The 27467-nt window shown below is 44.0% G+C and overlaps 1 protein-coding gene across 6 annotated transcripts in view; it reads right to left on the reverse strand.

The window, feature by feature from the left end:
- The window catches only part of PLXNB1 (plexin B1), a 77421-nt gene that overhangs the window by 26057 nt on the left and 23897 nt on the right, over positions 1 to 27467 (reverse strand). For all 6 annotated transcript variants that reach the window (XM_058031813.1, XM_058031810.1, XM_058031811.1 and 3 more), the window contains 8 exons: positions 12298 to 13441; positions 7575 to 7757; positions 7032 to 7160; positions 5169 to 5269; positions 4369 to 4501; positions 3516 to 3672; positions 489 to 597; positions 282 to 390 (listed from right to left, as the gene is read on the reverse strand). In XM_058031813.1, the coding sequence (XP_057887796.1) occupies positions 282 to 390; positions 489 to 597; positions 3516 to 3672; positions 4369 to 4501; positions 5169 to 5269; positions 7032 to 7160; positions 7575 to 7757; positions 12298 to 13431 (2055 nt within the window). In that variant the 5' untranslated portion in view covers positions 13432 to 13441. The remainder of the gene's footprint in view (positions 1 to 281; positions 391 to 488; positions 598 to 3515; positions 3673 to 4368; positions 4502 to 5168; positions 5270 to 7031; positions 7161 to 7574; positions 7758 to 12297; positions 13442 to 27467) is intronic.

A 27467-nucleotide genomic window follows, 5' to 3' on the forward strand; every position in this document is an offset into this window, starting at 1 on the left:
TGTTCCACCTCCCTGCCAGCTTGCTCTTGTCCTTCCACTTTGAAAACACTGGCTGCATAGCCCCAGGACAGTGACCTGCTTCATCTGATGGTACTTCCCTAGAAACCTGTAGTATCTATCAGGGATGCAGAGCCTCATGTCACTCCAAGCAGAGCTCCTCTTTGCTCCAACAGCTCATCTCCTTGCTTGATGTGACTGACAGCTGCTGTTTTTCCTGAGAAGAGATCTGACCCACTGGGGCTGTGAGAGCACACAGGAGTAGGACTGAGCAGGAGACATACCCTTTCATTGTAGATAATGGTTCCCTCCTCACAGGTTGCTTTGTGGGTGCAGAGGTGCTGCTGGATGCACCAGTTACATCCCCAGAGACTGCTCACACACTTCTGGCACCTGGAGGAATGACAGAAAAGCAGCTGCTAAGACAGGACAACCCAGAAAGGGACAGCCACCCTCCCTAAAACTACAGAAGAGAAAAAGCAGGTGCTCACGGTGCCGATTTCCACAGCAGGGCCACTGCAGCACAGTCATAGAAAGAGAAGTCCACAGAAGCAATGAAGATGTCATGGAAACGCACTACAAGCTTTATGGTGACATGATCTGAAAATGAAAATAAAAATTCCTTAGAAATGGAGCCCCTACAAGTTTGCCATACTGTTAGGAGATGCAGAATGCTTTAGGATAGACACTGTCAAACACTGAGGCAGATTCCCTTCCATGCTTTTAGCATCTCAATCGCTGGATTATCCTACGGACACTAAAAACAGGTTGGACAAGTTCATCAGGAGTAGTTTGTGATAACTCTTGCCAACCCATGGGAAAGAAGCCTAGTCTGAAGATCTGTCCACCTTTATCTCTGTAATTCCACTGCCATCTCTGTATTACAGGAAGAAGCAACATTGAGGCTCAAAGCTGATTGCCTTCTTTTGTCTCTGTAATTCCACTGCCATCTCTGTATTACAGGAAGAAGCAACATTGAGGCTCAAAGCTGATTGCCTTCTTTTGTCATCCAAAGGAAAATGAAACCTTAGAACTGATGTGCCCTTCACATGCTGCCTTTACCTTGAGAGCTTTGTTCTATGACCAGACTAAGAAGTGAGTCAGGGAAGAGGTTTATAAGATTTGTAATCTTACTTGACACAACTGAAGGCTTATCTGCTTTAAAATCCAGGTCTCACATCAATTACAACCCTCAGGATAGCCCTGTTCTCTTTGGGAAGAGACTGTCACTGTTTTCTGTTGACCAAATAGCTGTAAAGATTGGTCAAATCTTACTGCAGATGACAGCATCAGCTGGAAGGAGATATTTTGCATGAGACAGTACTAAATCAGATTATTAACCTTGTCCCAGACAAATGCCTTCAACCTTAGAGCTGGTTACTAGTTCTCCAAATAATGGGAGCATACTGCATTCTCTGCTCAATCCCAGGAGCTGCTGTTTCTCTCAGGCAGTTTGCAATAAAAGAAAGTAACAAGAACCTTGTTCACTGTTCCTCTCAGAGTGAGATTTCAGAGCTCCTCTTGCAAGCAATCTCTAGTCAGCAAAATAATCAACATGTGAAGAACCAGTCAGGTCTAAGCTGGGTTCCTGACAGGATGGCCAGGGCAGCAGTATGCTAACAAAACAGTGATGGGGGGTGCATTGAAATCCAGGATGTGCAGAAAATAGGGGTATATCCTATGCAGCTGGAGGCTGGAGTCACTGCAATACTGCCAACTCCTATCACTGTCACAGAGGTGATTGCATTTGGCACTGGTGGAAGGGCTAACACCTCCCAGGATTTCAGGGTTATGACACCATATTTATAAATACTCCTTTCTCCAGAAAGGCCATTATTTCCCATGACTGCCAATAATGCTGTTTGACAGTACAGAGGATGAGGTCGAGCACTTGCAGATTGAGAGCAAGAGTTTGTGCTACTAACTTGGAGCTCAACAGCTAGACATGATGGATGAGCTGGTATGCAACCTTTAAAATAAAGCTGGAAAATGGCAAATATTTTAGTGAACTGGGGAAAGCATTATAAGTAGGAATAGGAAAGTGTTGGTATCTGAGGCCCTAATGAGATCTCATTTAGAAAACAATGCATGAATCTGGTTACCAGCTTCAAATTCATCTTAGCAGACTACAGAAGCCAGAGAAGGAATAACAATACAGTGAAGGAGAGAGGAAGTCTGAGAAACAAGAGAACATGAAGAAGAAGCTGGCACAGTTAAGCAGCAAAGCTCTGTGCTAGGAAAGCCTGGCCATAGCTCACTGAGTGGGAGAAGCACTGCGGAAGCAAAGGGACAACACAAATAGATCAAACACAGAAACCATCCACCAGCAAGCTCATGCTACAGAACAGGAGCCACTTGATAAGTCTCAGACACAAAATGAGAGTAATGTAGGAAAGGTATCTTGCAATAAAACCAAGGTTGACTTACAAAGGAGCTGATAAGAATATCTGAAGCCTAGAATAATGAGAACTAGACTGTGGCTTTATCTACACTGATTTTTCTCAACTGTGCTTACATTCAAGTCCATATGACTACACAGAGAAGCAAATCCTGCCCACTCTGCTTGCAGTGGCACTGCATGAAGCCCTCTTCCCTCTGCCTGACCACCCTGAATGGAGATCTCGTGGGTTTGTTCCAGACTAAAGCAGTGTGAAAGCCAGGCATTAAAATGCTGCAAACAATATTGAAAATGAAGGAGTTTGAATGAGTGTGTTAGCTGAGTTCTGGTGTCATGTTATGTCCATGGAGATTGCTTCATACCTATTAGCCAGCTGCATACTTGCACAGAAAAATCTGTTCAGCCATTTAGGTGAATGGTGTGGAATGTGTCCCAATGGACACCTGCCTTTTACTTCAGATGAACAAGCTCTTTGAAGAGATCAGCTCATCAGAGCTCACACTGACAGGCTGGGTAAAATCCAATGCAAAGAAAACAAATTGAGAACTTTCCAGGTTCTTTGAGTGGCCAATCAGCAATCCTCAGCCAGCTATTGTTCACAGGCTGACTGGGTATTTTCTCAGGTTATGCTGCATTGCAGATTTATTTATATATTTAAGGACTCTTCTTTAAGAGACTTTAAGGTCTCCCCTTGCCTTTCCTTATGTGTACTTCCTTCTCCCACTATGTGGATTTTGAGAAGGCTGCATTTTGCTTGGTTTTAATAATAAAGCAGTATTTATGAGAGTTTTCTCCCCAGATTTAGGAAAAAAGCTGCCAAACCAGCCACTCTCTAGACTGCATTTCAGATCACATTCAGATTTGCATTCACCCCTTCAAACAGGATCTCCTTTCCAACTATCAGAATTTGGCACTGGAATTTGGCAACAGCCCAAAATAGCACAGGATGTGTGTGACACAAGTAGAAAGCAAACAGATATTATGAGGAATGAAATGAACACCTGCTGACAGTCCACATACATTCATGGCTGTTAATCCTGCCAATACGATGGCCTACAACATACTTTCTCCCAACAATGTTATCAGAGCTATCATGCTCCATTTAAAGCATTTCACTAACCTGTTCCTGTTGGCAAAGCTGGTGCTTGGCTGGGATCTGGAGAAGGGCACATGATTCCTGACTCTGTCAGAACTGCTGGGCTTTCGTAATCTTCGAAATAACACGAGTAAAATTCTTCCTCACGCAGAGAAGGTAAGTCCGAGATGGCCAAGAATATCTGTCAGTTCAGTAATATCCAGTAAATAATTTGCCTTCATTTAATATAATTTTCTTGTTCTGTTTTTTCAAGAATCTCATAAAGTAGTTACCTACAAAAATGCTCATTTTCCTGTAATGTCTCCTAGGACTGACTGTTCCATTCATCATCTCTTGCTATTCCTGAACTGAACTTGGCATCCCTCCAGCAACTGACAACTTCCCCCATTGCCCAAGCCTCTAGCAAAAGACAGGTTCTTGCCACCTCCTGACACAATGACAGACTTCAAATCACTCCAGCACCTTCTTAGCTTTTCTGTCAGCTATCACATGCCAGACAGAAGCTGTAATTTTGAGCCACTCCTTTCAGGCCTTCCTGACAGCAAGTGACAGAAACACTGAAAGCACAGATACAGACACCTTATAGATACTAAAACAAGGAGGATCCCCATCCAAGCAGGCATCACATACTTCAGAATACCCAGCAACTCTTAGCAGGCAAGGACATTTAGTTTCAGAGAAAACAAAGAAACAACCAAACAACTGAATGAACAGCTTAGCTGCCCCAGGAGATAAGTCCCTCATGTGAGGCAGACAATGTGCCTGAAGGTTCAGTGTTTCAGCACCCCAGTGAAAGCAACACAATGACTTCTGACTCCTCAGTTTGCAGAGGACTTTCCATAAGCTTGAGCACCATCAGAGGATAACCCCCACTCACATTTCTCTTTTCCTCTCTGCTGATGTTGGCTGGAGTTAGTGACTGGACAGACAGACACTGCTGTGTAGAGTTGAAGCTCCAGAGCCACTGCTCACTCAGCCTGGACCGCAAGCACTCGGAGCGACGGCTGCACCTGCAGGGAAGCAGCAAGAAGCCCTGTGAGGGACCTGAGCAGCAGCTTGTGCTTGGCTTGCAAGCAGACACTGCCTGTCTCAAGCCTTGCTAGAGTCTTGGGGAAGCTGCTGCACAAGCCACTGAAGTCCCAGCCTCCCACCACCTTCAATAACAGGATGAGCTGTTGTGAAATTATAGATGGATAAGCACTTTTGGGCTTCAGGGGTCATGAACTAATTCCTGTGATTCTCTACAGGGAAGCAGAGCCAGCAGACACAGACAGACACTGGAATAAACCATGTCTCATTAAGCAACGTCAGTAGGGGAACAAGTAGTGCTAAATAAAGACACCAGAAGAAGGGACAAGATAGTTTCTCTAAACTTGCAATGTGGTAGTTTGAGCTGAAGTCAGACTAAAACCAGGCTGAAATCTGATGAACAGGTGAATTGTGAGTGGTGCCAAAGACCCAAAAAACAATGGAAAGATGCCCTTATATGCAACTGCTATTGCTGTTGGCAGTGTTTTAGGGAAGCTGAGAGAGGAATGGTAAGTTAGAGCAAATATCCTATAAAGGAACTAAAAATAGATAAAATCTAGACACAGAAATAAGGAAGAGAGGAAGCAAAGACAATCCCTAGGCACCTTCCCTCGAAAATCCTTACAGGTGAAGAGGGATCTATCGTACCTTCCCTGAAGGACACACCAGCCACAGTAGGGATCTTTCAGTGCCAGACAGGATTCACAGTCCAAGGACAGGGAACATTCCATTATGGGAACCTTTACCACCTGTCAGAGAAAGAAATGAAAAGTGGAAAACACAGCACACACAACACAGCTCCCAGGTCACTAGCTTCTTATGCCTAACTTGCAAGTCTCATCATCCACATGCTCATCAAAACAACTTTTTGATCCTCAATTTATTCTCCCTTAAAGACAAACAAAATGAGAACAAGTCTCCAGAGCCCATGTGAATGGCCATTTCACATACTGGTGAAGGACATCTAAGCATCAGGCTGTAGAGAGACACTGAGGAAAGCAAACTGTATTGCTATTCATTGGTTATTCTGCAACACATTTTGCAAGGAGGAAATTGTATTTAGTCATAAAACTGCAGTTTAACAAAGTGAATTATAGTGTAGCTGACTGAATATCATCCACTCTTTTGCTTTTCTGTACTCTGTCATGTGAGATCATCTCTCCTGACACAGGTGACTGAAGCTGGAGACAGCAGCTACAGCTGAGGCCTCTGAATCCATCTGCACTATTGCCCAGCTCTACCTGGCAGAACTATAATTTTGACTGAAAGTAGACCCTGAAGCTTTGATCAACGGGGAACAAAAACTTTCTGCCATCTCAGGGTAAATTTTACTTGCAAAATTCTTAACTTACCATCCTTGCTGATTTCAGCCTCTTGCCCTCTTTAATCTGCTACTACACTTCAGCTACTACTGTCAGCTACTTTGAAATACCAACTTCTAATCCCAGACCTATTACTTTTGCTAAGTACATGATTTAATTTGCATACTTTAATTGGCAGAATAACTACTGTTAAGGATATATTTCAGATTTCCCTAATCTTCTTCCACTCACAGATTTCAACTCCTGCTTTGAAGTGTTACAAATTTTACAAGTATCTCAAAGTGCACTGGGGGAGTAAAGGGAAGCAGTGGCTCTCATTTTTTGTTTGTTCTTTCCTTCAGAGTAACTCAAGGACTGTTTTTCCTTTGCTAGGAGGATCCTTTTCTTTCCAGTTCAAGGAGCTGATAACAAGTGGTAGTAAAAATCCTCTCAAATAAAGTATCCATAGCTGGACTTCCTACTCAGCAGACACCAATATCCCAAAAGCCTGAGGCATTGCAATGCCTCTTCTCCTCCAACTGCCTCTAGGCACAAAAGGAATTACAGAAAGCAAGGGTAAAGAGAAAGGTGCCTCACATGGGTCCTTCCACAGCCTGATTTCATCTGCAAGACTGTTATTATATCCCTGGTCAAAGAACACCTCTGCTATCTGAAGACATTTCCCACACATTTCTGCTCTTTGTAGGTTACAGAAGAACAGCCTGATCTTTTAACTGATTAAAAACAGAAGTGACACAAAATCTCTCTTTTCTCTTTAAACTCCTGCAAAACCAAGATGGGTCACATGTGAACCCAGAGGCTTTTTTCTGCTCAAATGGAGATGCAAACTGTTGTCCAAACAGTTCCTGCTCAACACAGGAATCCAGGAATTGGTGGTCCCTTGTACTCATGCCAGCAGAGCAGCTTTTTACAGCCTGCAGTTCACATTCCTCCATCACTGCTGATACAGCCTGACAGACTTCAGAAAATGCACACGCAAACAAGCCACGGATTAGGCTAACAAGGCTTTCTCCATGCTTCCTCCAGCTTTTGGGAAAGGTTCCCATTCCTGTAAGACTGGCAGGCAGAGCTGCTGCCCAGCACAGGCTTAGCCAGGTGCAGTTCCCCTGCCTCCCCTGCTCCTGCCAGCAGTTTGTCTGGACATCCAGTGTTTTCAGCTCCTCTGTGGAAAGGATTGTATTGCTCTTACCATTGACTGGGTCATGACAAAGAGGTGCTCCTGCAACTGGTCGAACAGCAGGTCTCCACTCACCATGCTGTTCACCTGGATAGACACTGAAGCATAGGTGTGTGCCTCTCCCTGGGCTCCCAAGTACACCTGCAAGAGAGCCACAGTTGTGAGCAGGCAAAGCACCCCCACAGGAGCTGGGGGCACCTGTTCTACAACAGGAACAAACTGGAACTGCTGCTGTGTGCAAGGGTTTTAATCTCCCACCAGAACCTCTCTGCAGTGACTACAGCCATGTGAAGCACATGCCCAGAAATACCTGTGCAAACCATGTAGGATGCACCAGCCTTGCTGCTGGCTCAGTGCAGATGTAACCAAAGGCAATGTGACCACGTTTGGGGCATTCACATTTTCCACAGGCAGTACAGGGTGAGAAGAGACCATGTGATAGCAATGATCTTTACTAGGAACCCAACTTCCCAGCAAAAAGAAAAACTGCCCTTTTCCCCTTTTACCTGAGCACCCCTGGTTAGTTTAATCCTTTTTGCTGCATGCAGATCATACCTTGTGCAGCCTTCCTCTGCTGTCTCCCAGAAAAGCAATGGTGTGGCCATCTTCCACATTCACTGCCACAGCTGTCAGACGAGCCTCAGTTTTCTCCAGGAGCGGGGCAGCTTCCAAGGGTACCCGGCTGGCCATGGGGCTGGGAGTGTGGTCAGAGCCACAGGGGTAGGCATACAGGGTGTCCTTTTTGGAGGAGTGAAAAGAACAGGGAAATTAGTACCAAAAAAAGAGATACAAATAACATTAGCACATTTAACACTTCCCACCATTCCCTCTTCTACCCAAATTCTCCAGCAGTGAATTCAGCTTTAACCCCTCTTGAGCTTTTTTTACTGAGGGCAAAACCACCCATATTTTAATAATTAGTTTAAGTATGTTGGCTGTCTGTACCCTCACAGAATCTTGCAGACATTTCAGCCAGTTCATTCAGCCTCAGTAATGAAATGCATTGAAACTCCCTCAAGTTCTCCAAAAAACACTGCTGTTACACATTGATATGACACTGCTTTGGGGAAGATTAGTTGTGTTTTTCTGAACAAAGGAAAAAGAAGAGAATTTCTGTTTCCAGTGCAAAGCCACCTTGTGACAAGTTTCACCTCAAGCAATTTGCATGGTTTTGCTGTTACCCCTACAAGTTAAATTCTAAGCCTGAAGTAGAATCCCAGTGCATCAGGACATACATAAACACAGGGTGGGACACAACCTGCTCCAAAGAGCTAACTAACTGCACTTAGGAGTCAGAGAGCACATACAAGAGACATCATTGCACACTGCTTCAATCCTTCTAAGTCTTGTGAGAGTTCTGAACATTAACTCCACTGCTCTGTGCAGAAACATCAATCATTCTTCTGTTCCAGTTAGTTCCCTCCCAGTGCCACCAAACCTTCACTTACTGCATTATAAAGAGGGGACAACGAAAGCTGCAAACTTATTTACTATTTATTGTGTGCAGAGAAAAGATATCCCATTATAATTCATCTTTTTCCTAAGTAACAAATTCAGTCTTGTCTAGGATAGTTCCGGTGTGCTTTATATCTTTCTTAGTGCCTTGTTCCATGTCCATTTCAATTTTACAGTATCCTTTTGGAGACTGAATGTAGGATTGTTCATTCAACAATTAGTATCTTAAACACCATTTTTTAATTGATCAGTGTCTTGTCTTCAAACAATGTGGCTTGTGTAAATTCAAGATTTTCATCATGAAATCCCTTATGGATAATGTTTTCACTCTCCTCTCCAGCCCCTTACTAATTACTCTGACAAAGCTAAGCGTGGAGCAGCACATTAACTGTGCAGTCCATACTGACTCCAGCTCTCCCTCTTGCCTCAGGCAACGTGGTTCAATTTAGACTCCCTGTGAGCAGGGTTACATTTTCCTTCTGCCTGATGTCTGTGGCTTTGCATTTGGCAGCTCAGGCCGCGCGGTACCAACCGGCACCAGGCAATGGAGCTGCCCCCGTCAGAGACCCACGATAACAGCACCTCATGGCATTCCTGAGCTGTCTGCTCATCTCCACTCACTGATCCCATGGAAAACCTGGCCCTCTCTCTCCTTTCCTCCCATTTCTCTTCTTTTAAAATTTTTTTAAATCCTTTTTTTTTGTGTGTGGTTTGTGGTGTTGTCAGCTTTGTTTGTTTTTTAAATACTTGACTACTTGCTGGAGAAACTAGAAGCAATCAGCAGCTTTTGGTAAGGTCTCTGGAAATCCCACATTAAAATATATTTAACCTGCTCTGCCCTGTTCCCTTCTCAAATGCATTGTTATCTTAGCAGGGAAGCAGGGCTTGACACAGCTGTCCTATTAACAAACGATGCCAGTTAGACTAGCACTGCTTTCAGTCCAGTGCTTTATTGTTTTCCTTTCAAATACTACTTCAATTATTTTTCTGCACACTTGGTGTGAGGTTCTGACAAAGTCTGAGGAGGTTATAGCTTTTACTGATTGCTAGTTCTTACCATCCTCTAAACTAGCATTCATTTTTAGTAGTATACATTTTTCTTACCACCTGCCATTTGATTTTTAAATTTATTCCAACCATCTTCTTGTAACTTAAAGACTTCTATTTCTCCAGCTATCCAATTCCTGTAAGATTTATTAGGAAGCAGGACACTGCCAAAATTCCATGCTCCAAAGCATTAGCTGCTTATTTTGAATGGGATTCTAGATATCTTTTGCAACCTTTGTACAAATTCTGGAGCCTAATGACCCCACTACTGGCTGATTTTTCAAAGACTGCTTAAAAAATGTCCACATGTAAGTCAGAAATATTTGTAAGCCAGTCGTGCTCAGCACTGCTGTTGCCTTTATGCGATGCCAAGGGCAAGTCACCTCACACACAACATTTATCTACCATAAACCAACATGACCTGAGCAAGCTCTCCCAGCACTGGCACAGCCCAGCCGTGGCCTCTCAGGGGCTGTCTGTATAAAGTACTTATATAAATTTACATAGAAGCTCTTTGAATTGCTTGCAATGAATAACATCTTGGCAACGTTGCAGAAAATGCACTTGAGGAATCATCCAGTGTCTTAATGAAATGCAGCAGCTGCTGCTGTGAATTCTGCTGTGGGTATCCTATCTGCACAGGTAGGAAACAACAATAGGACAAGCTATATCTATGCATGAAGAGGACTAAAAACAAAAGGACAAGATACATGCCTTGAAAGCTACACCCACAGAAGACATGCAGCCTTCCCAAGCCCCGTAGAAATGTTTCACACTTCCAATTTATCAAGTCACTAAACAGCATCTACAGAGCCTCCTGCATCTCATAACTAACGAATCTCCAGCAAACTGAACAAATGAACTGGGTCTGAAATTCTTATAAAAACAAGCTGGGCTTTTTTTTCCCCAGTTCAAGAGATTGTATTGAACTGTAAAACTCCATTTTAGCATCCCTTTTTGAACTGAAACCCAGAGGCAGATCTAACTAAGGAAAAGGGCATACCTTATGCATTAGTTGGTTGGGAGGCAGAAAAATGTGAAATTAATTAGCATTATCCTTACATACAGCACAAGCTGCCACCACTGAAAAGAAGTTAAAACTGTTCCTGCATAAAATGTCTGTTGACAGCTGCTTGCACTCAGCCCTGACTGGAGCAGGCTGGGGCTGGCACAGACCTTCCATGATGTTGGATACAATGTGAAGGACAAGCCCTACCGTGCGCTGAATGGCGCAGGATCAGGTTTGTTGGGACATTTACATTTCATTGGACACACTTGTTAATAAGACATCACATTATGGTCAGCCCACTCAAGCCAAACCATGCAGCTGGGACCCTGGGATTGTGCACCAGGAATCACAGACAGACTGCCTTTTCCTCCCACCCTGTGCATGCACTGCTCCATTGGATCAATTGGTATAAAGGTACTCTACATCATTTTGAAAGAAGGATTCATCTGCTCATACCTGTTCAATATTTAACCCCTTAAGCTCCCCTAAAAATCACTTGCCATTCCATGTGGCCTTTCAAAGGACTTACAGGGTATGCCTAAGAAATACAGTGAAATCAGGACATCAAGCTGGGCAGTCTCCTTCTTCCCAACTCTTACATATTCCTACCCTCACACTCATCCTGCTCCAAGTCTGCTCTTTACCCTTCCCTTGTCCCACAAGTACTGTACAGTCAACTTTAGCTAGTGAAAGGAAAACCATAATTTTAAGACTGGTTTTGAACCACACACCCAACCCCAGAAACTTCTAAAGCTCTGTGGTAACACTTTGCTCTTTGCAGCACCAGGCTGGGAAGAGGCAATTCTCTGGACAGCCTGTTCTGTGGAGGGAAGACACAAGATAACACAGTGCTTGCTAAGGACCTGAAATACCCTTGGTGCAAACAGGCTGCTCATGGTCACAGAGCCTCATGCCAGGACACTGCATCCAGGAGAGCACTGCTGCACTGTTTGCATCACTGTCCCTGATTTTGCAGCCAGTGTGGCTGCCAGATGGTGAGAATTCAGGGTCACAGCCACTTTAGGTCACATTTTTATCCTGCAACATCCCATCATGCTTTTGTGACTCAACTTAAAGGATTGTCACCTCTTACAGCTCTGAAGAAAAAGATCCAGCTCAGGAGAAGCTGAGCCCAAAAGTCTGCAGGACTAAAGCAGTCTATAGGAAAGTCGTACTTGCACAGAATCACAGAATTATTAAGGTTGGAAGGGACCTCTAGAGACCATCTAGTCCAACCCCTCTGCCAAAGCAGGGTGACTTAAAACCTGCTACACAGGAGCACATCCACGAGGGTTTTGAACGTCTCTTTGTTGACACTTGGTTTTGCTAATGTTCCTTTTTGTTCCTGAGTGCCCTTGCAGGAAGCTGTTGTGAGGTGCACTTCACCATAAGCAACAGGGACCCAGCACACCCCTAAAATTCCCTTCCCAACACACAGGAGCACATACACATGCTCCTCTCCCTCCCTGCAGTGCAGGCCAGGAGATGACACAGATAAAGAACGACCTGAACAGCAGCTTCAGTGCCCTTGGCCTGGTATTGCCACAAGACAGGCCTCAGGGCCAGGTCACACCAGATGCTCTTCCCACTGCCACATACAGTTCCTCTCCCTTTGCAAGGAATCCTGCCCATGTGGGGCACAACAGACTGAGCCCAAAGGCTTTTAACCCAGATTTCAACATCCATCTGTGTAAGCAAGACAACTTCAGGAACACAGAGCAACATAGGAACAAGCTGCAGACTGCTCAAAAGCACGAAGCCACTTACCGCTGGCAGCTGGACACAGTTGGAACTGACATCATACTCAATATACGCCACTTCTGTCCCTTCTTCTGACTTCCCATCTCTCATGTAGCAAACATCCCTAGTCCAGTTGGTCAGGCGATCCACCTCCTCCATTGTGTAGACGCAGAGCGCAGACTCCTCGCTCAGTTTCCCAGAGGAAGCCTGCCAGGCAGAGAAAGCTGCGAACAGCACCTCGCCCTCGGTGTCCAGCTGTCCCTGGGCCAGCTCCTTTCCCGGCCGGGTGACATAGGCTGCCTGCAGCAGACTGTATGTATTGCCTTTGCTCTGGCACAGCAGAGGTAACTCCACGTACGAGTAATAGTGGGAGTCATCCAGGCAGATGCGCGAGATGTAGGTCTTGTACTCGCGCGACTGCGATTTGAGGTCCCGCCGGTAGAAGAGGAAATAGACACTGGAGTGGTAAGTGAAGGATTTAATGAAATGGTGGTTGTACTCTGACAGCCGGCCCACAGCCAGTTTTGCCGTTTCTTCATAGGAGAAAATGGAGTGAGAGTCTGTGGCTTGAACATCCCCTCCGTGGGCCCTGAGATTCCGGGTCGTGATGGGAGGAATTCCTCCTCCCACTCCTCGGCTGGTGTACCCTCTTCCCACAAACAGCAAGGGCACCTCATCCTTCGAGTAGGCGATGAGTCCCACAGTGGTGATGTTGGGATCATTGGCAGCCACGTACTGAGTGTCACCAGGGCTCTCTGGCCGGAAGAGGACGTGGTCGATGGACTCCAGGCTCCTCTTCTCACAGATCCCCTGGTGGACACTGCCACACACGATGAGCTCCTTCTGCACAGTGTTCACCAGCAGTAGCTTGTTGTGATTGTCAGTGTGGTGTGCCTGAGGGCACTCCAGCTTTGAGACTGGTGGGAGGCAATCCTTACTGTCCAGAACTGGCCCAGTCTGAACCATGTTCTCCAACAGCAGGTCAGATGTCAGCTGGAAAAGAAAGTTGGTGGCCCCCAAGTAAATGGTTCCAGATTCCAAGTCCATGGACAGGTGGAGGAATTTTGTAGCATTGCGTGAGAATGTGACATACTGCAGTCCCTGTGGAATTGATGCTCCCAAGAAACAGAGAACAGGAAGGAGGAACGTTCCCAGAGGCATGGTAAACACTCTGCAAGAGAGGAAAGGCTGTTATAACTCCTTGGAGCCAGAAGTAAGATTTATACTCAAAATCCTTCAATAGCACCCACAGCAAGAGGCCTTCAGGAGTATCAGAGATTTAATTCAGTCAGATCCACACCAAGGTGACAGGCACAGCATCCTCAGGAGAAGCTGCAATACTGCAAGTAAATGCAACATTGAAGCTGATCACTACTCTTGTAACATCAGAAAAATCCACATTTAACTTGACTCCTGCACAGCTGAGCTATGGTGATGTATTGGAAGTTCTCCAGGACAGGACCAAATTTCCATAGGAGCCAGCATGTTGCATATGGTATTAATGAGCAACACCACACTAAAACAAACCACTGTCTAAGACAAACACAACCTGCAGGACCATTACTAAATAAACTATAGCTGAGATCCAATTTGGAGCAAACTTACAAGCTCTTCACTCTGTATTTGATCTAGATATCATAATTAAACCCTCTCTTTGTTATCACTTATGGCTATCAACAGCCTCTTGTGGGTCTAAGGCTGTTCCACCCATGCTTCAGAAGAAACCTTCCCATGCCATCTCTGCCACTGAGCATCACCCACCCAAGCAGAGCCTGGGTGCCAGGATTAAGCCTTTGGAATATCAGTCACATCAGCTCCAAGCCTCCCCTCTGGGGCTACCAGTCTGCCCTCAGTTCTGCCAAGCCAGACCCTGTGGGATCCCATCTTCCTGGGAACTTACACAGCACATCCAGGTGAGGGGAGATCAGCTGTACCTGTTCACCTGTTACTGCTCTATCTGGGGTAGAAGTCTCATACTGACACTCATTTCTCCACAGCACTTCTCCCAGTACTGTGAAAGGTGATTTAAACATGCCTGCTTTGTGGACAAGGCTCCATTCCTTCCCATGTCTCAAACTGCAAGCAAGTCCAGGGTAGATGTTGGACAGACCCAGGGAATCACCAGACCTGTTCAGCTCCTCTCCAGAGAATATTTAGACCAACTCCTTTTGAAACCTACTGTGATCCACTCAAGCCATGCCATGGATGGGAACAACTGCTCTGGACAAGATGGGGATCCCCATAGCCTGGTGGAAATGTGGTAATAAGTACCTGCAGCATTTAGATTAACACTTTCCCCATGGAGAAAGGGAAACAGCTGCAAGTACTCAATAATTTACTATGAGTACCACCTCATTTAAATTGAGAAGTAGGTGGTGATGCAGCTGTGAATCTATTTCCTTGCAGCCCTCCCTCCCTCTTGCAGGCAGGGTATCAAAGCTGCACAGAGCTGCACAGCTGCCAAGCTGGGTCAGAGGCTCCGTGGAGCTGATGAGTACAGCATCTCCCCCAGAACTGCCCTGTAATCTGCTGGGCTCATTTTGGCAACTCAGCTCCTCAGGGGTGATATTAATTTTGTAGTTAAAGTTCAGAAAACTATCATCACTCCCCTCCTAGGGCATCAGACCTCTTGGGTCTTCCTCATAAGCTCAAAGTGATTTAGCTCAGAAGTGCTTAAATCACAGAGGCAGAAAAAGATCTGCAGCATTTCAAGAGTAAACTACTCCAGCATTTACTGCAGGACTTAACCAATTTCGGCCACAAACTTCTCAACCCATAAACTGTGTCTTACACTCATTCTACACAATGTGCAGCACACAATCTGCAGAAAACACAGTAGCAATGCTGAGAACAACAGCTGTAAGACTCTGGATCCATCTTCTACTCCCCTGCTATTGCAGAAAAAAACCCAGAAGTCTGCTTTCCAGCTCCTTTGTCAGTAAAACTGGCATCTTTGCTCTACCTAAAGACCAGTTGAGAGGATTAGTTTACTTGTGAAATCCAGCGGATGGAAGGTATTACAAAAACAACACTTTATTAAATATAGGCTTTGTGAAGCTCTGGAAAAGCTCCACTTCACACGGTTCTTGTAGGTAAGTAGGCAGCACTGTCAGGATATGGCCAGGCACAGGAATGCTGGCTCTGGGCTGGCAGCTTTCCCCCGGAGCACACAGCCACTGATTCACACCGCACCAGCGTCGTGTTTAGGCTACGTGCACACTGGGGCTTTTGTTTGCCCTGATAATGGACACTTAGTGCTTTCTGCTTCAGAGCTATGAACACACTCTGCTTCACCCAGACTGGCAAACAGCCCTGAACTACCCTAGGAGTCTCTTTTCCAGAGTGGTAAGCGAGTGCATTGTAGCACCTGAGAGAAACCCTCACCGTGTGGGAGACGCAGTGTGGGAAAACCCAGCAAGAAGATACACACAGACTGAGGGAAGGAGATCTAATTTGATTCTATCCCCTCAGGTTTAGATCAGCAGAAAAGATCTTGCTCCAACTCCAACATGACAGTTATTCTTAACGTTTCTTCATCATTTCTGTTGGAGAGAACTTGATTTAAGAAACCCCCTATCCACACAACTGTCTCTATGCCTCTGCACTGCCATCATGCAGATGTCATGATGGCTTGTACGACTGTCTGGAGTCTCCTCAGTTTCAAAGCTGAAAATGCCTGCAAACAAAGCAATAGGCTGATGGCCACCCAACAGCAGGAGCTTGACTATGTTGTGAACAGCAACAATGACAAGGAGAAGAGAATCTTTGATCTGGAAGCAGCTGAGAATCACAAGACGTCATTATAGCTACACCACTCTGAGGAATCTGTAATCTTCTTTTAGCTAATGCAACCTTCCTCTGCCAGCACTTACAAAGTAAAATGGGCATGTGTCTCCAGGATTTATGGATTCTGAAACAGTGGCTTTCTGGCTAGAGGTTATGCCTACAAGCTGCACGACTCTGCCCTGTGTCCCACAGAGCCCCGTTGGCAACTGCCAGGGCAGAACTAACCATTACTTCAGCTCACATGACACAACTCCAGCAACATGGATCTTGTTACAAGCTCATTGATCTGTATTTGAACCTACTCCAAATGTTTCACTGAAAGCATTTTACCTATTGGAGCACCTGTACTGGAAAGAGGTTGGAAAATCAACTAGTCCTTCATTCCAGCAGACCATAATCAGATCTTGCTGTGGTCAAGGCTCTAACATATAGCTACTCTTCTTTCAGCCACCAATACTCCCCTGGAAGTCACTTTGTGAAGAGCTAGTCCTTAAAAGTGATTCAGATAAGAAACTACTGTCTGGTCCTCATGACTCTGTGAGAACAGAGAAAACAAAACAGAATGGTAGTACAGCATGTTCTGCAGGCTGGTTCTAATCACCCTGCACAATGGATAAACACTGAATATAGTGCTCTTTGTTGCTCTTTGCTACAAAGACCCATTAGCAAATGAACTTGTATTTATTGCTAGGTGAGCAAACATACATTAGCAATGAGCATGGCTGTCTAGCTATCAGTAGCGAGAAGCATTTGCACCCTACAAGAGAATAGAGAGGGGAAGAAAAGCCAGCAGTGTGTTTTGATTCCGTTTTCCAAGTTGTTTCTCAAGCACAGCCATCACTGTCTTTTTTATGCTTGCCTTTCAGTTAAGCCCATGACAACCTCTCTGGGAGGACAGGAAGGAGGAGGATAACCTACATTTAAATCTGATGGTTTCATGACAGGCTACACTACAGAGCTCTTTATGGATTTACTGAACCATTCTGCTTCCTGTGCTCACTGCTAGTGTATAACACAGCTGTTGTAGACAGATTGCACTAAAAGTGTGTAGCCTTTAATTAATTCTGAATGCAATTGCCAAGGTTTAAAGATTCATTTTAAATATTCCATTTTTTTGATGAATTCCCGTTAAACAGGAAAATGTTCCAGACAATACTCTGAAAATTGCCTCTAACTCACCGTAAAATATTAATATCCAAATAATACTGCTGAGTTTTATTTATTTAATCTGGATCACAACAGAAGGGCTGGAGGATTAGTCAATTCTGCCACAGAATATTTATATCACAACCACGTAACAACAACTAGTAACATTAAAGCAAAGGCACTATTGTGTTACTTAAAATTTGAAGTAAGACTGTGTTTTCTGTAGCACTATTTTTACCTCTCTGACCTCACGTATCCCTCTGAGAAACTTTGCTTATTTAATAAAGAAACAAACCCAGAACTCATTTGGGCACATTTTAACAGCATATCAACACATAGAGATTATTCCAATCCTCCCAGATAATTTCCCTAATACCACATTCTGTCCTCCAAACACAGAGAGGTCAGTTATGTTCCAACTTCTAGGCTAGATTTTATACTCACCACCAAACCCAGCAAAATCAGCCTTGGGAAAAAAATAGGTCTCTGAAATCTGCACCTGCAACTTCCACCTTATCTTTTTCTGAGCCAACCCACAGTGTGAGCACTAAAAGATTTAAAAATTAAAAGCACCATTTTCCAGCTGCACGACGACCCTTGTGCTCCAGCACATTCAAATGGCCCAGCAGCAGGAACTCAACCACTGCTATGTTTTCTGCACAAAAGCCCTGAATTACAGCCCCCTTCTAAGCTTCATATGCTCAACAGAGACTTGCTGTTTTCTGCTGTGAAAGATGGCATTCCCATTAAGTAAATAAATCTTCTTTGAGTCTTATTTACTACTACCAGGGCAGTTCCCTGCTCTGTTGTTTAAGAAGACTTGCAGCAAAAAGCTTCAGCAGAGATGAACACAAACCACTGTTTTCCAAGTAAAATTGACCCCAAGGAGAATCCCAAGTTCAAGCAATCCTGTTAGAGCAGGACTGGCACAGACAAGGGAGCTCTGTTATACCAGATGTGAATAACACCAAAGATGAGGTCAAAATAACTTATTAAAAAACCTCAAACCCTTAAAGACAGCATCAACAAGGTAGCAGAAATTCTGTACTACAGAATTAATAGCATTCTTGGATAAATACTTGGGAAAATTACGTTTTCTAAATCCTTGATAGTTATTGCTGAACATTACAAGGTAATCTTTATGGATGGTGATTGAAGTCGTATTGAAAGAATGTTTCACAAAATATTGTCAACTATGTGATAACTTCAATAATGCTCCTGCATTGCTCTTTGGAAAAACTGCAGAAAGTGCTTCTACCTCTCTGGGACTACTTAAATATTAATTTCAGCTGTACTGGAATTAACTGATGATAGTGAATAGGTATTTCCTCTAAACAGCTCTAGCACAACCAAACTTCATCCTTTCACTGATGAAAATGTGTTATAAACACTAAGCTTCCAGTACAACTAGCTCATGAAGTGTTAATGATTAATACAATGTTAAATAGTGAAATTTTTACAAACCAAGACCAACTACATAAACATTTACAAGGAATATAAAGTAACCTCAAGATGCTTACTGTTGAAGGAGCTTTCTTCACATATACACTATCATTGCAAATCAAGGATTGACTTTTCCACTTCACCATCCTCTCAAACACTAACTCAATTTGAACTCAAGATCATGTTACATGTGCATTTTTAAAAGGGAAAATCAAGCCAGCTGGTGGTTTCACAGCATCTTAACACAACCAAAAGATAATGTTCTGCTGGTGTTACACATTTGAAGATTAAAGTCCTTTAGGATCTGCTCCAACTTTCTGTGCAATCAAAAGAAAACCAGTGAACATCCCTTCTAGCCCATGAGCTCCTGACTAAAGTCTCCTCATGATACCAGGATTTTTCCTTAGGGCTCCTAAGTTATAGAAGCTACCACCTTAATCCAGCAAGCTAATGCCTGAGGGCTCTCTACCCCAAGTAAAATGCCTTCTCATATTGTCTAACTTGTCACAAAATCTTCCAACTCAAAGAAGCTTCTAGTCACTTTTTGTATGAACGGTTTGAAAACTAATCCTCCTTCTTAATCCTCCTTGGGCAAGAAGATAAAGACAGCTATTCTAAGTCTGACAGAGGTCCACCTACACAGAAACCCTAGCTGCAGCAGCAGACAATAATAGATGCCTAAGAAGTAGACGAAGGGCAGACAAGCATAATGCAATCCTTCCCTTCCACATCCTGCCAGCTTTGAGCTTTCTCAAATCACAGATTGAGCCACGTGTAATCCTTTGGATGGATACATTAAGTGGTCTGAGCTTCTTCAGTCAGAAAGACTTAATTTCCCTAGTAGCTCTCTGATCTCATCCCAATTTGTCAACACCCTACTTTTTTAGCTACCTGACCTGGATAAGCATTTTCTTTTGACAGGACCTGACCTGGACAGGCCACTCCTTTGGCTGACACTGCACTCAAATGTTATTTTACCCAGTTTGAACCCACCAGTCCTCCATTTACCCACAAAAGATCCCCTTGATCTTCTAGCTGCCACATCACATGTTACATTTGCATCAGTGACTTAACTTTCAATTAGAAGAAAAAGAAACCTAGTTAGGAAAAATATATCCCATTCTATTAGAGTATATCCAAAGAGCCTAGACAGGTTTACAGCATTAATAAAACCCTGTAAGGAAAGCAGGGCTCACTGAAGTTAGCCATCCAATTGGCTCTGCTGAGCAAATTCTCTGTTTCTATGATAATCTACATAAATCTAAGCCCATCACTCCATATAAAACCAAATTTGCTTGCATGAGTTCAGGAAGCCAGTTAGCCAGTTGTTGCCCAAAATATAGATGAATATGTGGAGCACAGAGAAACCTCTCCAGCACTCAGGAAATTCCAAGTGCAGATTTCTCATTTCTGTTTAACTGAGACCCAAGAGACAATTTTTAATCTGGTTAATATTAACTAAACTGATCTTAAAAGAACTGTCAGCTAAGACTCTTGAAAAAAAAAAAAGTTAACCTATTGTGGAAACAAAGTCACTGTCCCTATCATGATTTAGTAAGTAATTAAAAGACAGGTGTTTCCCTGTCAGATGTGAATTATCAGTGAGATCTGCCAAGAACTTACTCTGCAATCTGCACTGTTCAGTATGTTCACGTAAGATCTGAGAAGAGGAATATGTCTAGAAGTGGCAAATTTTATTATTAAAAAAAAAGTAATCACAATCAAATTCAAAGACTGTAAAAAAATAAAACGCATGCACTTAAAAGTAACTACACAATATCTTAGAATGTCAATACCAAAACCAACAAAAAATATTCTAAGTACATAAACACAACAGGATCAAAACTAGCTGTTATCACTCAGAAAAACTTTGAAAACTTAATAGGTCAGTCCAGTATTGAGTATCAAGCAAAAAGGCAAATATGGCCTGTAGGGTACTGAGGAAAGAAAACACATATCCCCATTATGCTGTCAAATGCTGCAGGCAGTTCTGATTCCCACATCTGAAAAAGGAGACAATAACAAAAGGGACAACAAAGATGACCAAAAGCATGGAGCAGCTTCCATATAAGGAGTGACTGAGCAGAGCAGGACTTTGGACAGACAAAGAAACAACCAGGGAGAAGATAAGGAAAAGTCAAGAGGTCTGAAACATGACAGTGTCAAGATGGAAAACATGGGGTTATTGATGGAATTACATGGTTATATTGCCATATTTTACAACACAGAAACAAGAGAGCACTCACCAAAGTTACAGACAACTTTCCTAATTCAGCTCAGGGACATTGTCGCTGGATGTAGAATATTTCAAATAACATTTAAGACGCATAATTAAGTTGTAGAGCTCACTGCTGTAGGATGTCATGGAGACCAGAAACATAAACAAGAGAGAAAAGAGATTATATAAATTCATGGAGAATAGATATAGTTGAGATGAGATGATGAGATAGAACTCCTCATGCCAAGCAGGGCCCTAAACTGATGATGGTCATAAGCTGGGAGGCAAATGGAGGTGGGGAAAAATTTAAAAAAAAAAAAACAAACCCTGCAACAAACCCACCACATTATACATGCCCTGTTTCTTACAGTCCTCATTAAGCATCTGCCTCTGGATCTTGTCAAAGGCAGAACACTGAGCTACAGAGAGCTTTGCAATTTGCCCCAGGATGATATTCTATTTAAACTTCTATTTTATGGTACATTTATAGACTTTATTTATTTTTAAATATTAAGAATGTACTCCAGCCCTGCCTAATCACATATTTAGAAGGCTGGAAGCCTAACCTCCCTGGCTGTTTCTGAAGGCAGTATCTCTCATGTTAACATTCAGATACCATCTAACTGAATCCTGACAGTGCAACACAAAAGTTAATGCACACCATGGGAAAGCAAACCCAGGGCCAGAGCCACAGAGCACAGAAGTGGCAGATCCAAGTTGAGTGCACCCACAGTCCCTCTTTCAGGAACAGCTCTTCCCTGTCTGCCAGCATTTGATGGAAACTCCTCATCAGAGGGAACACAGCGGATCCGTGTGTGCCGTCGGAACAGCCGAGCCTTGGGCAGAACCACGGCTGCTAAAAGTAGGTCAGGACCATCCGTTCTAAGCAGGGAGAAAGGAAAGCTGGAGCACACCAGACTGTTTGGCCAGGTATTACAGAAAACCTTCATCTGGGATTTCATCACTACTTCAAACACATGTGATTCATATTTTACCAACCTCCACCTCAAACAAGGCACACCTTCCCAACCACACTGCCCTCCCTGTCATTAGGGGCACCTCTCCCAGCCTCAGCCAGGATCCTCCTGTTCTCAGCTTTGGCTCCACCAGCTACAAAAGCCAGAATCCTGCTCTGCCAGAGCTGTTTGTGCCAATTTCTATAAAGCAGCAATGTCCAGCTGCTTCATCCACAAACAGCCAGGACAGCACACGATCTCCACATAATCCCTTCTGCCTTAGAGTCTGTTTTCCTTGGCAGGATGCCCTGCAGAAGGGAGAGAGATCTCTGCAACCAGCACATGCTTCCCAGAGGACAGGACCGTGACCCCTAACCAAGCTCTCACAGAGGCAAAGGCCACACCCCCAAGGCAAGTTCTTTTGGATCCAGCCTGGCCTTGGAGTAACCCAGCAAGAGAGGAGAGAAGCCTCAAACATCCTCTGAAACTCCTGTGAAAAAGCACCAGTCCTACACTTTCACTCCAAGAGGAAAATCCATGGTCTCCACGCCAGCATCAGCCCTGCAGGTTTGCACAGTGGAAGGGAGAACAGGCTCACCACAGAAGGAGTTCATGCCAGCAGTGGTACAGACCACAGGCAGACACGCAAGGACCACATCCCGAGCTCCACCATCCAGGTGTCAAGATGCAAATAAGAAATGTTAAGCACTATAGCCTGTATTGAATAAATCATTTGCTCTGAAGACATTGAGCAGAGCAAGGTGCTCTGTTAAAAACATTTTCTTGACACCCTTAAGTCTCAGATTTAGTACCACAATCAATCTATAAAGAACTAATGCGCCCTGGGTGGGCAGGAAGAATTCCTCTTGGTGTTTTCCTTAATTTAAAATAAAATTCATTTTTCTGCCCTCCCCTCATCTTCTGGAGAACCATACATCCTGACAGCAATTTGACAGTCTTCCCCTCTCACTCCAAGAGTGTCAGCAGTTCTGGCTGTAGCCATGAATACAGGCAGCAACATGCAAATACATTTAATGCAATGCAGCCACATGAGCAGTACCTATCCCCTCCCACCCAGAAGAGACAGCAGAATAAACAGAACTCCACATCACTACCACAATCTGCTTGTGGTTTGCCTTCAGACCAAGATGAGGTATATTCTACCTTGTATTACTCAAGTTATGTTAAAGCATTATCAGAAATGACGCTTTGATCAATTATCTGCCATGAATTAGTGCCTCAGCCTGCAAGGTTCTCAGTCATCAGCTGTGAACTACCAGGCTCAATAGTCTGGCAATTAGGTTACACAGGTCTGTTAGATAATGATCCAAACTGAGGTGACCAGACATTTTCTTCCACCTCAGGAAGCCAATGCCAAGGCTTTCATAAAGCCAGTAACAGATAACAACACACCATGCTGTTCAAAAAGCCTGGAGACCTTCCCAAGCTTGGGAAGCTTCACACCTACATAACACATCTAAGGAACAACAGCTCTCACCACACAAGTGCAGAAGCCTGAACAGGCTGGGAGAAGACCTGAGGGCCAGGATCAACTTCACCCCAGTCACAACAGCTCTGAACAAAGACTGTCCCATGCAGGCTGGATATTCAGTGCTTTCAGATGGAGTCCAACATGGAATGGTGGCCCAGGGACCATCCATGAAGGGCATTCAAGGTGCACATGGCTGAGGAGTCACAGGCTGGCAGCAGCCAGGCAGCCTTATTCTTCTACTGCACAGCCACAGCCCTCCATGCCACACATGGCCCACACTTGGAAGTTCTTGTTTCAAAGACAAAATTCAGAGCACCAGACTGCATATAGAGAGCGGTGAGAGAACTATTGCTGGGCACAAACCATCAGGCAATGCTCTTCCTTCATACCACAGTGGGTCCACAGCCTGAGGAGTGAAAATAAGCAACAGTAAAATTAAGTGGCAAAGGAAGCAGAAGCTGGGACCCTGCAAGATTTGGTACTTGGAGAAATAAACCAGGCAGAACAAGAGTTCTCCAGTTATTTTAGCCACGTCTTATCCAGGACAAGGAATTGTATAACAAGAAAAAATTCCCAATATGAAATTTTATACCTTCAAGTGGCTTTACAAACACAAGTTTCTGTTCACTCAGATTAAGGAGATTCTAATTTTTACTGGCAAAATATTTGAGCTCCTGGTTCAGGGCTGAGAAGACTTCTTTGGTGCTGTCCTAGAGGCACAAAGGTTCAGAACCAGCTACCTGCTCATGAGAGCCATGAATTTTAAAGACTTTTGGTTGAGACTGTTCTTCATCTGGTTTGCTACCCTCCCACCTGCTCAGTCTGACAGCCACTGGCTGAGCAGGACTGACTGGCTCATCCTTTCCCCTTTCAGAGAAGCCCAGACCTTCACCCTAGGGCTGCAGAGATGCACTAAACAGGTCTGCAGTGCCAATCTGAAATGCAAACTGCTGTGAGCAGGAACTTCAGCCAGTATAACTGGCTGTCTGTTGGCATTTCAAGACCATGGTGCCTGCCAGGGTCACCCCTGGGCAAAAAAGTGCCCAGGAGACAGGAAAACCAGATTTACAGTAGTTTGTCAGGAACAGCACTGAGTTCTACAGCTGAATGGCTGCTCCTCTGCTAGAAGGAACAGCTAGACAGAACAGAGAGGAAGGAAACAAGGGAGAAGTATGCACATCTGTGCTAGAAGGATAAACCATAGCCTGTGGTCATCACAGTTCTGTTTGCAGACTGTCTCAGTTCCAGGCAGCCCTCCTCTGTCATTTTAAGCTGTGTACTCCACACACATGGCAGGGACTGTGCCTTCCTCTGGGAAAGGAAACAGTTTACTCTGCCATGCACAGATAACTAATCAAAACCCCACAAAAGTGTGGCTCAGACAGCACTTTTCAGACTTATACATGGACTAAACTGAATAATCAGCCACCGAATGTCAACCCTGGAGTCCATGGTGGGGCTGACACAAATTTAGCCTCATGAAAAAGTTTTAGTTTAAATCTTCTCAGGGCTTAGTGGGAAATACACTAGTTAAAATCATGGATCAGCTAGGAATAGAAAAGATCATACTGGCTAAAGATGGGTTCAAACTACAACTAATCTGGACAGACTAACTGGAGAAGGGCAGACAGGTCCAGCACACACAGGAGCAAGCTGAGAGAGAATCACTGCTTGAGCCAGGCTACTGATGAAAACAATAATTGAGAAACTGAGAACAAACCAGGAAAAATACTCCATAAATGGGGTAACAACTGAGCACATTGCTACTCTGCAATGATGAGACTTGGGGTTTGGGATAGAAACTTCTTCCCACATCAGAGCTGAATAAATCAAGATAAAGGGGGAGCAATCAACAGGAAAGGAACTTCAGTCCCCTCCACCTGCATTCTCCCTCAGCCCCAGGTCTGTCTGTAATCTGAGCACCCAACTCCTCAGCCACCCCATGGAGTAATGTTCACTAGAGAACACGATATGCACACAAGATTGCTTCTGTGTCCTTGGAGAGGGGCTGTAGCTTCCCAAAACACACCAACTCAGTTTTCAGTCACAAGAGCTGTCTCCAAGAATACACAGCACCGTAGTTCCACTACCGGTCAGCTCTGCAGAGCTGCTCCCCAGGGATCACAGCAGCAAAATCAGTCAACAAAGAGTTTTAAACCCCCCACTCCCAAAACTCAAAACAGCAGAGACCATGTCTCTAGAGACAAAATAACAGATAGCCTGACGTTGTTCTCTTCCTTCTGAATTAAAAGTTCAAAGGAACAAGCAGGGCTGTTCTGTACTGTGCCCTCTGAACATTTGGGTAAGCATCTAAAACCAACTGCAAGAGCTGGCTTTCAAGGGTGAAGCATCTAGAAGTGAGCTCTGTTTCTGAGTTATTTTTAAATGTTTAGACAGGACTTAAAATAGGACCAGTGTTTTGAGTACTTCTGAAGAGTATGAACCTCACGTAGGCCATGACATTTTTAGTTTGAAAAGGCTTTGGAACAGAGGTTTTACTGTTCATACATCAGCTTATCACCCATTTTAGCTCAAATGAAGTTAGAGTCCATTACAAAGCAAGAAACACCCTTTCAAAGGAGGGAAGTTAACACAAATAAGATGTAGGCTATCAGCAGAAAGGCAGCCTCTGTATCTCAATAAAACCTACTATCCCATAATAGCAGGAAGAGCATTTGCCACAGAGAAAAGGGGAGTCAGCTTCTCTGCTTACAATATTCATCTTCACACCACTTTTCCTACTTGTGTAATTCCTAGACATACTCTCTGCCTCTCTTCAAACTCAAGTCAACAGCCTGCAGACTCCAGCAGCCCAAGGCAGTGCCTTCAGCAAGCAAGAGGTGCATGCTGTACATCACCAGCAGCACAGAACCAACCCAGAACACCAGCTGTGTCACTCCCTTTTTTTTTTACAAGTTTTATTAGCATCCCCCCTCCCACCCATGCTGACAAACCAGGCTGCACTTGTCTGGCTCTGGCCTGAAACATCAGACTGAAGCAAACCCATAGAAGCACTTCACCTCCCTGAATACTCTCCCAAGCTTCAACAATGAGCAGCTCAGGGACTTCCTGGGATTAAGGTGGTTTCTATGCATTAAGTAACCTTCAATAGCTCCCTCTTCTACAGACCTGCCCCATGTCCTCACATACACACAGATATTTGGCATTCACAACATCCTGTGGCAAGAAGCTTCCCAGGTTAACTGCACACATCAAGGACTAAGTTGTCACTTGGTTTTAAGCTTACTCCATGCAACCTGTTCATACTTCTAACGGAAAAGGAAAAAAAAAAAACAGGCTCCCTCCCCTCTAAACTTTCCAGGTGATTCAGGAATTGAAGATAATTGTCATTTATTGTTTTTCAGGTGGAAGAATCCTGACTTATTCTGTCATGCTTTGAATGGAAGGTAACACTCACCTCTGTTCACTATTGCTGCTGTTCCATTTCTAAAAATTGAAGATAACTCTATTAAGATGGCAATGGTTTTCCTAAAGCTGTAGAAAACTCAGCTTCCATAAGAGCTGGAGGAACTAGTGTGATGGTTATCCAATACAGCAGGGATTCCCCACTTCTGTAGTGAATTGCCCACCTGGTAGCTCTCTGTTAAAATACTCAGTCTAACTCCTTAAACTGAGTTTGTTCAAAAGTAAGTTTACTTTCAAGCCACAGAATTCAGCTGCATCCTTCTTCCACCAGAACATGGAGTATTTTTAAAAAACTTTCTCTCCCTGTTACTTCTTTGAAAATACAAATTATCTTATGGTTGAATCAGCCCGCCCTGATGAAGGGTGGATCCCTCACAAGATCGTGTGCCAGAGTTTTATTCTGTCATGCATTCTTCATGAACATTTAAATCCAGCAGTTTTTCCTCAAGTATGGGCACAGTGTTTATAGATTTCCTGATGCTACACAGAACAGTATTCTTACCAGACCTTGTTCTCCTGCAAAGTCATATAAGAATATCTGGGTTTGGAGACTGTGTGTATTGTGACTCCCAAAAATCCTGAGTGATTTCTTTCACAAATGCACTAATTGCTTCCCACATTGTTTATGAGATCTACAAGTTTGTTAATAATACATGCTTAGCTGACTAAGCAACCTAAACTTTCCTGTCAGGCTGAAATAACTTTCCTGGCTTCACTCTTTCCTTTGCCA

This window comes from Melospiza georgiana, chromosome 11 (genome assembly GCF_028018845.1).
Source record: "Melospiza georgiana isolate bMelGeo1 chromosome 11, bMelGeo1.pri, whole genome shotgun sequence".
NCBI classification, from domain to species: domain Eukaryota; kingdom Metazoa; phylum Chordata; class Aves; order Passeriformes; family Passerellidae; genus Melospiza; species Melospiza georgiana.